The 14073-nt window shown below is 40.2% G+C and overlaps 1 protein-coding gene across 3 annotated transcripts in view; it reads left to right on the forward strand.

The window, feature by feature from the left end:
• The first annotated feature begins 215 nt into the window (after window positions 1-215).
• LOC140203006 (actin-related protein 2/3 complex subunit 1A-B) overlaps window positions 216-14073 on the forward strand; it is a 54372-nt gene continuing 40514 nt past the window's right edge. Inside the window, exons 1-3 of one of the 3 annotated variants that reach the window (XM_072268687.1) lie at window positions 216-338; window positions 5186-5322; window positions 7015-7113. In XM_072268687.1, the coding sequence (XP_072124788.1) occupies window positions 7050-7113 (64 nt within the window). In that variant the 5' untranslated portion in view covers window positions 216-338; window positions 5186-5322; window positions 7015-7049. Of the gene's footprint in view, window positions 339-5185; window positions 5323-5359; window positions 5430-7014; window positions 7114-14073 lie in introns of those variants that run through there. The other 2 variants (XM_072268686.1, XM_072268685.1) reach the window with 2 other exon arrangements.

Here is a 14073-nt window from a genome sequence, read left to right on the forward strand (position 1 = left end):
GGCTTCCTATATCATAATAAGGAGTATGACATGCCACCTCACCTATTGATAAACGCCATTATTTCCTGTCTAATTTCAGATTTCCACCAGCTGCAGAATTGTTGGTCTGGATTATTTCAGGCCCACTGAGCGAAAGAACCACGTTTGAGGCGGACGCACCTTAGCAAATGTTTGCGGGCGCAGCACCGGACTTTGCGTGCGACGCGTGCGCGCTCACGTGCACAGAACCCGCGCACGGGCGTGTTCGCGGTGCCGCTCCCGGATCCTGATAGCCTGTCTGCGCCTGGTGACCGAATTCGTGTCGACTGACCAGAGTCCGCGAATTCAATCCCCGACAGGTAAGAGCTAGGTGGGTGTATACTGGCCAAGGGGAAGGACGCGGGGGGTGTGAGGACGGTGAGGCAATGATGTCGGGCGCTCCCAAAAGGGAAAAGGAACCGCTGAGGCCTAGGCTGGAAACAAGCCGGCAACCGGCGGAAGGGAAAAGAGGGGAGAAGGGGAAAGAAGAAGGGAGAGAAAGAGGAGGAGGGTGATTGTGCGACAGGCCCAGTGTGAGGCAGGGCCCTGTCCACCAGTTATACATCGTGGGAACTGGCGAGGAAATGACCGCTAAGACCCAGGAAGGAGAAAGATTGGACGCTGGTGACCTGCCCCCGGAATTGGGGCTGCCCTAGGTTTACAGTGCTTCAGGGGTTGTCCCAAGCTTGCAGACAGAACAAGTGCATAAAACACAGTAGGCAACACGATTTAGGTCATTGAGTTGTTGCTTCGCTGGGGCAACGAGGCAATCGTAACGCTCACGTATTCCACTGGAGTTTTTTTCCCTGAATTCTGGCCAAAACTAGTTTCCCGATGGTCATATAGTTTATGGTTTAATCGTTAGAATAAATGAAACCTGATACTATGTTACTTGTGGTTTTTTTTATTTTGCCGCTTTAACAATTATAGTCGAAACTTGTTTTTTTAGCTTTATTAGGAGGGAATGGAAGTTCTGGATGTAGAATTTTCAGGCATTGAAAATCAAAATAATAGATGCTTGATACCTGAGAGAGAAACGAACGTTATTAAGAATTTTACAACAGTTCAGGCAATACCCGTGGAAGATGAAATAGTTTAATGTTTTGGGTTGCAGACCTTTTTCAGGCTTGTTATGTAGTAAAGGCTATGGTCAAATTGATGGCATTCCACAGAATGCCATCGTTTGTCTTTTATTTGTTTATTCATGGGATGCTGGTCTTCTTGACAAAATTAGTATTTATTGTCTATATCCAATTAATGCCCCACCCCGAGTGCCTTGCTAAAAACATTCTGGTTAAGAATTAACTATATTGGTGTGCCATACAGTTTGGGGGCTAGATATCAATGAACCTGGTGTCTACCCACGATATTCTGGTCATGTTATTGCCACTGTAATTGATACAATCATTGTGTTTTCAAAATGTTTTAATGTTTTAAAAAAAGTGAGGGTTTGAACTGATTTTCCTTCAGTGGTCCATGCCCCTTGAAATTTGTCAAGGAAATTCAGTAATTTTGTCAATAGTATATAAAGTTATGGAAATAATTTATTTGAATATTTTTGATCTTGGATGTATGTTCTCCAATTTATTCACATTTGATGTGAGCTTTTGCCACAGGGATTCAGTGGAGCACAGTAGACATGTGAAATGTTCTCACGTGTATTCTTTTCCAGATATGGGTCAGGTCTAGATAGAGAATAATGAGCTCTATACTAGGAGAGAGAATCAGTCATTGGGATAACTGATAATTCTGCCACAATACCTCTCGTGTTAATATTGGAAAGTCTTTAATTCAGTCAATACACAGGTAATATAAGTACAATTTAACTAGGTTATTTGCCAAAAGGAACTTACTACTGTTTGTATAGTATGTTCCACAGTATTTAGCACCAATTGATAGCTTTGAAGTACAGTTACTGTTATTTAGGCAAGCCAAAAAAACAATGGTTGGGTTCAATAAAGAGTTGAAAGATAAATGATCAGCTTTATAATGCAGCTTGAGAAGCCTTGTTGGTTAGGAACAGGATTTTCTGGTTCTTCTCAAAATAGTCCAGTACATTCAGCTAGAGAAATACAGGGTCTCAATTTTACTGAAACTGAAAGGCAGCCATACAAAGAATGTAGCATATCTAGGGTAAGGTGTGTTCAGATCCCTAGGGTGGTATTTGAATATCCTGCCTCCAGGTCAGGGAAATGTCAGTGAGCAAACATTGAAAGATAATTTTTAAGTCATTTGCAATATTTTTGTGGTACCTGAAAACATGTATATAAAGGTGAATATTGATTTTAAAGAGTGCCTGTTTTATTTCCGTATGCGTTTGCAGTTAGATACCATTTTGCTTCAGAAGGTTGTACAGTTGTTTGTTCTGTGTTTGAAGTTAAATTGTTACAACCTCTTAGCTTCATGGTGCTGTTATGTGACTCATTAGGTTGAAGTACGAATAGGGTGGGGGAACAATGAGATATGAGAGAAGGAATGTAAAGTGTTCTCGATAAAGATGATAAAAACTTTATAGAAATACATTATTACTGCCAACCAAATGTTTTATGAGAAAATTACTTGAAAATCACATTTGAGAATGTGCTGTTTTTGTAGTTTTTATGAATCCTGCATGTAGTATTCATTTGGAGCACTACAAGGACAATATATTTAAACCAATAGTTCAGTGAAGTACTGAGTGAGTGGCCTTTTAACAGAAGTGCTATCTATTATGTATGGTTAACCCAAGACCCAAACTTGTTTTTATTTGTGGGGTGGGGGGAAGCATTAAAAATTCCTGAAGAGCAGAAACTTCATCAATATGCCACAAATGATTAACAACTCATTTTTTTTTATTGTTGTTTGTATGACCTTAGAACTAATGAGCAGGATTCTGCATTTGCCAACTGAACCCAAAAGACTGTCCTTTTTCAAATTCACAAAAAAATTAAAGGGCAGTAAATGATGCGATTTATTCCAGTTGTACATTGCATCACACTGCTTTTTTTCCTCTACACATTGCACAAGATCATATGGATACTTGTAGAAACAACCCTTATTTTAAAATGGAAACTCAGTTTTAAGAAAAACTGCAAAAGGCAGAACTTTGGAAATTAATGCTTATTTCCAGTATCTTTTGCATGTCAGGCAGCATCTATGGGGTGAAAAGCACCGATATTTCAGGTCAATTATCTTTTCATCAAAGGGAGCAAAAACTAGAGATAAAACACCAATTTTGCGAGATGAAGAGAAAAATGAAATAGTGGAGATGCGAGAGAATGACTCTCTGAGAAAGGATAATGAAATAGGAGATGAGTGAGCAAGCTAGATAGCAGTCCAGATGAAGAGGCTTGGCCTGAATCGTTAACTGTTTATTTCCGTCTGTAGATGCTCCTGACCTGCTGAATTCCTCTAGCATCTTGACTGTGTTGCTAACGACATCAGAAGTATATTTGACCTATGAAAATTGCCATCATTTAGTCTATTAATGCTCTCTGGTACTCAGTTTTGTAGTTTCTCAAAACTTCCAACTGAAAACTATCACTGATGAAAAGGAGCAGAATGCACACAAAGTAAATTTATTACAGCAATTTTTATATCCTGCCAACTGCCCATTCCAGACAGCGTAAGCATTATAACAATTGCTGACTGTAATTCAACTATAGATGGTACCATAGCGCCATTATCTAAATGGCAAAGCATTGACACTGTTTAGTCTTTTACAGCAAAACTGTTACCTGTGTTCTACTGCAAACCAAGTCTCCTTGAAAGTGAAATATTGATTTTAAAGAATGCATTAGAGGCAGTTAAAATCAGAGGATTAGAAAATCATAGGGTACATTAGTATTTCTCATACAATGTAGTTTTATGATGTATTTAGCAATGCCTCCTATAAAATGCTGTACAGAAAGGAGTGACCTGGTAGAGATTCTGTATATAAGATCATAAGGGGCATTGGCAGGGTGAAGGTGCATAGCCTTTTTTTCCAGGGAGGGACTGCTAAAACAGGAAGGCACTGTTTTAAGATGAGAGGCAAAAGATTTAAAAGACATCAGAGAAGTATCCTTATGCAAAGGGTGGTGCATTTTTTTTTTTGGAATGAGCGACCAGAAATTAGTGGTTGTGATAGACACGTTAGCAATATTTAAAAACTATCTAGATAGGTACGTGGATAGAAGGTTGAGAGATGTAGAGGACTGTGGGCAAATGAGACTAGCTTGCTGGACAACATGGTTGGTTGAGTTGAGTGGAATGGGCTGTTTCTGTGCTGTATGATTCTTTACTCCAAAGCAGCTGCATAAGCCTCGCCTTTACATTGCTACATTTTCATAAATCTATGCATTTACTGTTTATCTCCATATTATCAACATAATGTTCATGATCTGAACTTTTTTTTAATCAACTGGATATTTTGATTGAATTTTATTATCCAATTGAATGACATCTCAAATTTCACTTTAAAACTTTTGAAAATAAACTTATTCTACTGTACTTAACACTTTGACTTGTACAGATAATTGGTTGAATCATACTCTTTAACCTTAATGCGCTGAATATATTTTTAAACTTGCTGCCACAGTGCAAACATGGCAAAATGTTTAGTTCAAATTGGTAATTTATGACAATTCACGGCAGTTTAGTTGATAGTGTAGCACTATTACAGTGCCAGTTACCTTGGTTCAATTCTGCTGTTGTTGGTAAGAAGTCTGTATGTTCTCCCCGTGACTACATGGGTTTCCCCTGGGTGCTCTGGTTTCATTCCACACCAAAGGCCTATAAATTAGGTTAATTGGTCACATGGGAGATGCAGACTCATTGAGCCTAAATGGCCTTATTGCTATGCTCTGTCTCTAAATAAGTAAACTCAGTTATACTATGGTAGATCTTTCTTGAAACGTAGAGTTGTTCTCTCACAGGAATTGGTGATGAGGTACAAGTAATGTCTGTCTTTGCTGAAAATTCACTCCTGAGATGTGGGCTGTGGTTCATTCTATTTTTAGGGTCTCCTAGATCTTTATTGTTGGGGATGGTGTTACACAATGGAAGCAGGTCAGCAGGAAACTAGTAGTAGATGTTTGTTTAAGGCCCGTTTTGACTTCCACTTCAGTGAATGAATTAACAATAACTTGCTTAGCTTCCAAATGAGTAGAAATGGTGGAGGTTGAACAATTTCCCATTCATTTTCTAGATAAAGCCTATTCCAGTGAGAAGCTTGTTGGTGGTGAAACGCAATATTGCAACAAGACAGACTGGGAATGATGACACAGCTGGATCCTAGTCTGCACTGAGATTGAGACTTTGTTGAAACCAGAAGTTTGAATCACGGTTGTATGCCTTTATGTGTTAGATTTATGTCTGAGATGGTCTCAAACCTGACATAAAGCTTATGGTCTACTTCACAACATTGATCACTGCATTTCAGAAAGTCCCAGGTACAACCAATAATGTTCCTTCATAATCCTGTAACTCCAGCACAGGATGTGATTGGCACAGTCTCCCAGGCCAGTGTCCCCAAGCAATGAGGCTTTAATGCAGTTAGCTATTGCCATTTGGTGTTCACATTGTTTGCATGCAGGATAGAGAACTTCCAAAGAGAAACTCTGCTCCAAATGAATATACCAAGAGATTACTAAAAAGGCAAGGGGAAAATGTCCAAATATTTCACCCAATGGAGTCCTTGATGCAGGTTTGATCAAAATGGGGAAGGAGCATGAAACACATTAACAAAAACTGACTTTCTTGTAGAATATCATGAAACCCATCATCACTAATGGAAAGAATGCACCATCTTCCATCTCACTCCATTAAGCATCTCCCAATCTTCCAAAAAAGATTCCAAAGTGGCCTGTTAGGCACCATGAGGTAGAAGCAAAAATCCTCAACCCAGGAAGTCAGACTACTTTTTTTCTGACATGAAATATCAGTTCCAATACTTTGTCTCCGCCAACTCAGTAAACGATGCACAGAGTAGATCCGTTTTGAGAGAGCAGGGATATGTTTTGATGAAGACAATGGATGAGCAATGCTTAGAAGTTTTAATCTTGAGACAATCTTAATGGATTGCATTGGTCTTTAGCAACTTGTTTATAAATTGTTGGAACTAGTTGATTAAGCTTATGTGGGTGTTCAAAATAAAAACCATAATTCTATTCTGTATTTCTTTTAGATCTTTAAGTGGTAAAGGTGTTTGTGGATGGTTGCTCTGGAAAGGTTAAATTTCTGATTTCTGAGCACTTGCCCGTTAAAAGCAGTGTCCAAAACTCAGGTTGCATCTGCCTTTTCTCCAGTGATATGAACCTAAACTTGCACCATATATCTTAGGCTAGCATTCTAAATCATGCCTTCTGCTCAGTCCTGTTTATTCAGCAACATAATCAGAGGGAACAAAGTAGAACAACTGCCTCATATTTCTGCCTGGGAATGCATTGTCTCTGACAGTAATAGAGCATCTCAGATTAGAAACTTTTAAAATGTGGTCAGTTGATATTAGATTGTTCCTGGAGTATTTCAGAAAAAAAATGTGCTAGTAGTACTAAAGTAATTATTCTCTTCTACACAAGTGTGTGTTTTTTTTTCCCACCTGAAATACTCCAGGGCTAAAGTAATTATTTGGAATGGAATGTTTAACAGTTATTCACTTTGGTTTTTAAAGAAATCCCTGCTTAGTTGATGTCGTTTAGCTGTTGTTGCTGTGAAGAATTGGTTGGTTCCTTTCTATAAGTAATTTGGAAAAGATTGCTGAAATTGCTGAGTGATTGGTGCGTGGAACGCACTGCCTGAGTCAATGGTGGAGGCAGATACACTAGTGAAATTTAAGAGACTGCTAGATGGGTATATGGAGGAATTTAAGGTGGGGGGGGTTATATGGGAGGTAGGGTTTAAGGGTCGGCACAATGTTGTGGGCCGAAGGGTCTGTACTGTGCTGTACTATTCTATGTTCTATAATTGTGATTTAAATTAACTTTACATTGTGTTCAAAATACTGAAATGTTATTTCAATCTTTATAATACCTTAAGGTTCAGTTAAGGCCGTAAGAAGATTTGAAAGTAGAATGTCTCGCCATCAATTCTTGTTTGAACCAATCACATGTCATGCTTGGAATCAAGATCGGACACGTAAGTCATATTTTATGATGTCCATCCAAATAAATAAGAATGGTCAGTGCCCTATGTAAAAATAGGTGGCCTGTTTGTTTATGCCAATAGTATATTGTATTCGGTGAGTATGATGTTTGTGCTGACTTCTAGTTTTAATTTCAGTTTCTGGTAAAAAGGTAAATTCAAAAATGTTGCCTTTGTGATGGAATATAATGTAGCTAGTTAGATCCAAAACTAGCATATCTGGTAAAGTATCAATTCACATCCTTGTGAACCAAACCCTGGTAAAATCATTGCATTCAAAATAATCTGCACAGTTGATAAATTACTTGAGACTGTTCAGAATTCCTGGTGGTACTTTTAAAAAGGCTCAATTTAATATGTATGAAAAGTACTACACACACCTTTATTTGTTTGGGAGTGGCTAATGGGTTGATGACTAGTTAGACACATGTTAAGAATATTTTTACTGCTCAGGAATGTGGTAGTTGCCCCGAGAAAACTTTGTAAATGTAATTGTATGAGACAGTACATTTCAAAGTGCAGTATCATCAGGTGTCATGTTTCGAGTCAACACACTCCTCTTTCGGGTCAAGTGGATCAATTCATTGGTCTTCATTTCCAGTTCTCTGGCTGCTGTCTCCATTATCATTTGTCTTTGCCTTCCTTTTGCTTTCTTCCCTTCAATCTTTCCCATAATTACCATGTGTTCTAACTCCTCTTTCCTTATCACATGTCCAATGAAGTTATGTTGCCTTTTCATGATCTGATATATTATTTCTCCGGTTTCAATGAGAGGAAACGCCCCCCCCCCCCCAACAGGGATTTAAAAGAGCAAAGGTCCAGAGGAGCATGGTGACATGTTCTCAGCTGTATGGATGACTCAGTATCCTGCACAAGCTCTCAGTGGAAGAACAAGCTTGGTTAAAGTACAGTATACCCTTATAATTAAGGTTGTACACAGGAGAGATAATTTACAAGATAAAATGCTGTAACACTCCTATTACAGCATTTTTCCCCAAGATATCTGTAGGTACTTTTGTTAAAAGGAACGACTATTTTGTAAGCATATCAGTTAACTTGAAATATCACAGGCAAGGTTGATATAGCTGAAGTATGAAAATTATCAACTCATAGAAAAAATAAGAAAATAGATTAGGCATTTAATAACTGTTTTACATTAGCCTTTTCTGAACAAATTGTCAAAACTAGTGAATTGTGGTGGCTGAGAGCAAAATAGGTAATATTGTAATGAACTAAAGTTCTTTTTCTTTATAAACGATAATTTGTTGTTGTGAAGGAAAACAAGGCTGACCCCTGATGGAATCCACCTTTGTATTTCAGGAGTAATAGTGTTCATTTTAAATCAGTGTTGTCAGAGTACAGAAAGTAACCAATGAAGATCCAAGTAACACACATCAAAGTTGCTGGTGAACGCAGCAGGCCAGGCAGCATCTCTAGGAAGAGGTACGGTCGACATTTCAGGCCGAGATCCTTCGTCAGGACTAACTGAAGGAAGAGTTAGTAAGAGATTTGAAAGTGGGAGGGGGAGGGGGAGATCCAAAATGATAGGAGAAGACAGGAGGGGGAGGGATGGAGCCAAGAGCTGGATAGGTGATTGGCAAAAGGGATATGAAAGGATCATGGGACAGGAGGCCCAGGGAGAAAGACGGGCGGGAGAGGGGGTGGGGGGGAACCAGAGGATGGGCAAGGGGTATAGTCAGAGGGACAGAGGGAGAAAAAGGAGAGAAAGAATGTGTGTATAAAAATAAATAACAGATGGGGTACGAGGGGGAAGTGGGGCATTAGCGGAAGTTAGAGAAGTCAATGTTCATGCTGTCAGGTTGGAGGCTACCCAGACGGATTACAAGGTGTTGTTCCTCCAACCTGAGTGTGGCTTCATCTTTACAGTAGAGGAGGCCGTGGATAGACATGTCAGAATGGGAATGGGATGTGGAATTAAAATGTGTGGCCACTGGGAGATCCTGCTTTCTCTGGCAGACAGAGCGTAGGTGTTCAGCGAAGCGGTCTCCCAGTCTGCGTCAGGTCTCGCCAATATATAGAAGGCCACATCGGGAGCACTGGACGCAGTATATCACCCCAGCCGACTCACAGGTGAGGTGTTGCCTCACCTGGAAGGACTGTCTGGGGCCCTGAGTGGTGGTAAGGGAGGAAGTGTAAGGGCATGTGTAGCACTTGTTCTGCTTACAAGGATAAGTGCCAGGAGGGAGATCAGTGGGGAGGGATGGGGGGGACGAATGGACAAGGGAGTCGCATCGGGAGCGATCCCTGCGGAAAGCAGAAAGGGGGGGAGGGAAAGATGTGCTTAGTGGTGGGATCCTGTTGGAGGTGGCAGAAGTTATGGAAAATAATATGTTGGATCCGGAGGCTGGTGGGGTCGTAGGTGAGGACCAGGGGAACCCTATTCCTAGTGGGGTGGCGGGAGGATGGAGTGAGAGCAGATGTGCGTGAAATGAGGGAGATGCGTTTGAGAGCAGAGTTGATGGTGGAGGAAGGGAAGCCCCTTTCTTTAAAAAAGGAAGACATTTCCCTCGTCCTGGAATAAAAACCCTCATCCTGAGAGCAGATGCGGCAGAGACGGAGGAATTGCAAGAAGGGGATGGCATTTTTGCAAGAGACAGGGTGAGAACAGGAATAGTCCGGATAGCTGTGAGAGTCAGTAGGCTTATAGTAGACATCAGTGGATAAGCTGTCTCCAGAGACAGAGACAGGAAGATCTAGAAAGGGGAGGGAGGTGTTGGAAATGGACCAGGTAAACTTGAGGGCAGGGTGAAAGTTGGAGGCAAAGTTAATAAAGTCAACGAGCTCAGCATGCGTGCGGGAAGCAGTGCCAATGCAGTCGTCGATGTAGCGAAGGAAAAGTGGGGGACAGATACCAGAATAGGCATGGAACATAGATTGTTCCACAAAGCCAACAAAAAGGCAGGCATAGCTAGGACCCATACGGGTGCCCATAGTTACACCTTTAGTTTGGAGAAAGTGGGAGGAGCCAAAGGAGAAATTATTAACAGTAAGGAATGAAGATGTTTATTTTAACGGGTTAGTTAGCATTATATCTCTAGATAATTAGGCAATATTTTTTTGGGAATTAACATTTAGACAAGGAGAAAATAAGCTGAATTAGTCAGCAGGACTTTCAGAAGAGACAATTATGAATCCATAAAATGAAACCATTTACACTACCTTTTAATGAATTTAGAAGAAAGTGTGTCTGAGAAGTCATATTAAATGTAGCCTTGCAGTTGAAGTCAGAAGTTTACATACACCTTAGCCAAATACATTTAAGCTCAAGTTTTTCACAATTCCTGACATTTAATCCGAGAAAACATTCCCTGTCTTGTGTCAGTTAGGATCACTACTTTATTTTAAGAACGTGAAATGTCAGAATAATAGTAGAGAGAATGATTTATTTCAGCTTTTATTTCTTTCATCGCTTTCCCAGTGGGTCAGAAGTTTACATACACTTTGTTAGTATTTGGTAGCATTGCCTTTAAATTGTTTAACTTGGGTCAAACGTTTTGGATAGCCTTCCACAAGCTTCTCACAGTAAGTTGCTGGAATTTTGTTCCATTCCTCCAGACAGAACTGGTGTAACTGAGTCAGGTTTGTAGGCCTCCTTGCTTGCACACGCCTTTTCAGTTCTGCCCACAAATTTTCTATCGGATTGAGGTCAGGGCTTTGTGATGGCCGCTCCAATACCTTGACTTTGTTGTCCTTAAGCAATTTTTCCACAACTTTGGAGGTATGCTTGGGGTCATTGTCCATTTGGAAGACACATTTGTGACCAAGCTTTAACTTCCTGGCTGATGTCTTGAGAAGTTGCTTCAATATATCCACATAATTTTTCTTCCTCATGATGCCATGTATTTTGTGAAGTGCACCAGTCCCTCCTGCAGCAAAGCACCCCCACAACATGATGCTGCCATCCCCATGCTTCATGGTTGGGATAGTGTTCTTCGGCTTGCAAGCCTCTCTCTTTTTCCTCAGCTGTCGCTGCTTGGCCTTAGCACTGCCATGTGTTGCTGGATTCTGGATTTCTTGACAGAGAGACCACAGTCAGTCTGTGTTGGCAGGAACATCTTTGACTCCACGCTGAGCACTGGATCCCCACAAGGCTGTGTGCTTAGCCCATTGCTGTTTACACTGCTAACACATGACTGTGCAGCCAGATTCAAGGAGAACCTGATCATTAAATTTGCAGATGATACCACAGTGGTGGGGCTCATCAGCAAAAATGATGAAACTATGTACAGTGAGGAAGTCAAGCACCTAGAGAGCTGGTGCAGGGATAACAACTTGATGCTTAATGTCACCAAAACCAAGGAGATGATCGTCGATTTCAGATGGTCTCAGTCTGAGCACACACCCCTCAGCATCAGCGGCTCCACAGTGGAGAGAGTGGAAAACATCAAGTTTCTTGGGGTGCAGATCTTGGACAATCTCACCTGGTCCAGGAACACCACTGGGATTGTGAAATGGGCCCAGCAGAGATTGCACTTTCTGAGGAAGCTTAAGCAAGCATCACTCCCCACTAACATCTTAACTACATTCTACAGAGGCGTGGTTGAGAGTGTGCTGACCTTTTGCATCACAACTTGGTACTCCAGCTGCAGTGCTGTCGACAAAAAAGCCTTGCAGAGGGTGGTTAGGGGAGCAGAGAAGGTTATTGGAGTCTCCTACCTTCTGTCCAAGACCTCTTTCAGAGTCGATGCCTCCAGAAGACACGGTACATCATTAAAGACCCCTCACACCCTCTCCATGAGCTGTTTGTTCTTCTGCCATCAGGCAAACGTTACAGGAGCATCAAAACTAAAACCACAAGGCTACTAAACAGCTTCCTCCCACAGGCAGTCAGACTGCTAAATAGCTGCTCCACCTGACTCTGCTTTGGACACTTTTAACTTGCACTGGACACTTATAACTGATTTTAACTGACATGTGGCTGTTGTGTTTTACTATTTATTGTTATGTTTATTATTTAGTGTTGCGTTTGTTATATTATGATTGCACTGCCCCTGAGAAACGCTGTCTCATTCTGCCCTGCAGAGCTAATGTATGGTTAGAATGACAATAAAGTTTTTTGAATCTTGAATTGGAAAACGTAATGATAGTCATTATGGCCAAACAGTTCAATTTTTGTTTCATCAGACCAGAGGACATTTCTCCAAAAAGTAAGATCTTTGTCCCCATGTGCACTTGCAAACTGTAGTCTGGCTTTTTTATGGCGGTTTTGGAGCAGTGGCTTCTTCCTTGCTGAGTAGCCTTTCAGGTTATGTCGATATAGGACTCGTTTTACTGTGGATATAGATACTTGTCTACCTGTTTTCTCCAGCATCTTCACAAGGTCCTTTGCTGTTGTTCTGGGATTGATTTGCACTTTTCGCGCCAAAATACGTTCATCTCTAGGAGACAGAATGCATCTCCTTCGTGAGCTGTATGACGGCTGCGTGGTCCCATGGTGTTTATAGTTGCGTACTATTGTTTGTGCAGATGAACGTGGTACCTTCAGGCATTTGGAAATCGCTCCCAAGGATGAACCGAACTTGACATCATTTTCTGACCTCAATCCGATAGAAAATTTGTGGGCAGAACTGAAAAAGCGTGTGTGAGCAAGGAGGTCTACAAATCTGACTTAGTTACATCAATTCTGTCTGGAGGAATGGAACAAAATTCCAGAAACTTACTGTGAGAAGCTTGTGGAAGGCCATCCAAAACTTTTGACCCAAGTTAAACAATTTAAAGGCAATGCTACCAAATACTAACAAAGTGTATGTAAACTTCTCACCCATTGGGAAAGCGATGAAAGAAATAAAAGCTGAAATAAATCATTCTCTCTACTATTATTCTGACATTTCACATTCTTAAAATAAAGTAGTGATCCTAACTGACCTATGATGGTATGTTTTCTCGGATTAAATGTCAGGAATTGTGAAAAACTGAGTTTAAATGTATTTGGCTAAGGTGTTTGTAAACTTCTGACTTCAACTGTAAATGTTTTTATGCAGATTTGAAAGACTGTAATCTACAGTCCTGTGTTAGTATTTGCAGAAACAGTGACCATTATGTAGAATACTTTGATAAAGAATAAGAGGATTAAAAGGATAAAGGGTAATTAAAACATTTTTCTTCTGTGAAGATGGACACAATGTTCGAGACAAATGAGCCATTTCTTTTCATAAACCTCTGGTTTCAGAATGGGGAAAAAAATTATTCAATATCAAGTAGATTCTGAAAAGTTCGAGAGCTTATGAAGTGCAGAATTCCATATTTAACAACAGGTGAAGGTGTTGAGTTTCTCAGTTCTTCGTTTCTGGAGTCACATGGACACAGATGACTTTTGTCTTTCCTGTCTTCTCATCTGTTTTTGAATCCACTTGCTATTCCGTGGTCCTCAAATGTCACTTAATAACTGTCTTTAACAGAGTCCTCTTATTTTAGTTGATGCTTGTGATCAAAAATGGGATTGCCATTTAAGACCCTTTTAAACTTGTAAATTGTGATAAAGATGGTGGTTACTTTCCATCCTGATCTTAATTGTGAGGCTGAATCATAGCCCCTGTGTAACATTGCTGTCATATTGGACCATAGGCTCTAACCATATACTCAGTGTTATTGAAATAGCCAAGTGTATTTCTACTAGCTATTTTGATTAATAAAATTACACTAAGACATTTTTCAGGAAAGAATTCCTTTTTTATTTGTCTTTCTTACTGAGCTTTTCCTTAAACACATTTATGATTATCTAAGTAATTAGTGTGAATGCTTTGGAAAGCAAATTTGAAGCTACAAAGGAAAGGTTAGATTAACTACAGAAATAACTGGAAAATGCATCCCAACTTGCTCAAATAATTTGACAGCTATTTAATAACTGTCACCCTCTTGAAAAGTCCATACAACAACCTATATTTATATACAGGTTTCCCCTGCCATCTGAAGCAGTTCATAAGCTGGAATGTC

The sequence above is a fragment of the Mobula birostris genome, chromosome 9, assembly GCF_030028105.1.
Source record: "Mobula birostris isolate sMobBir1 chromosome 9, sMobBir1.hap1, whole genome shotgun sequence".
NCBI lineage: Eukaryota > Metazoa > Chordata > Chondrichthyes > Myliobatiformes > Myliobatidae > Mobula > Mobula birostris.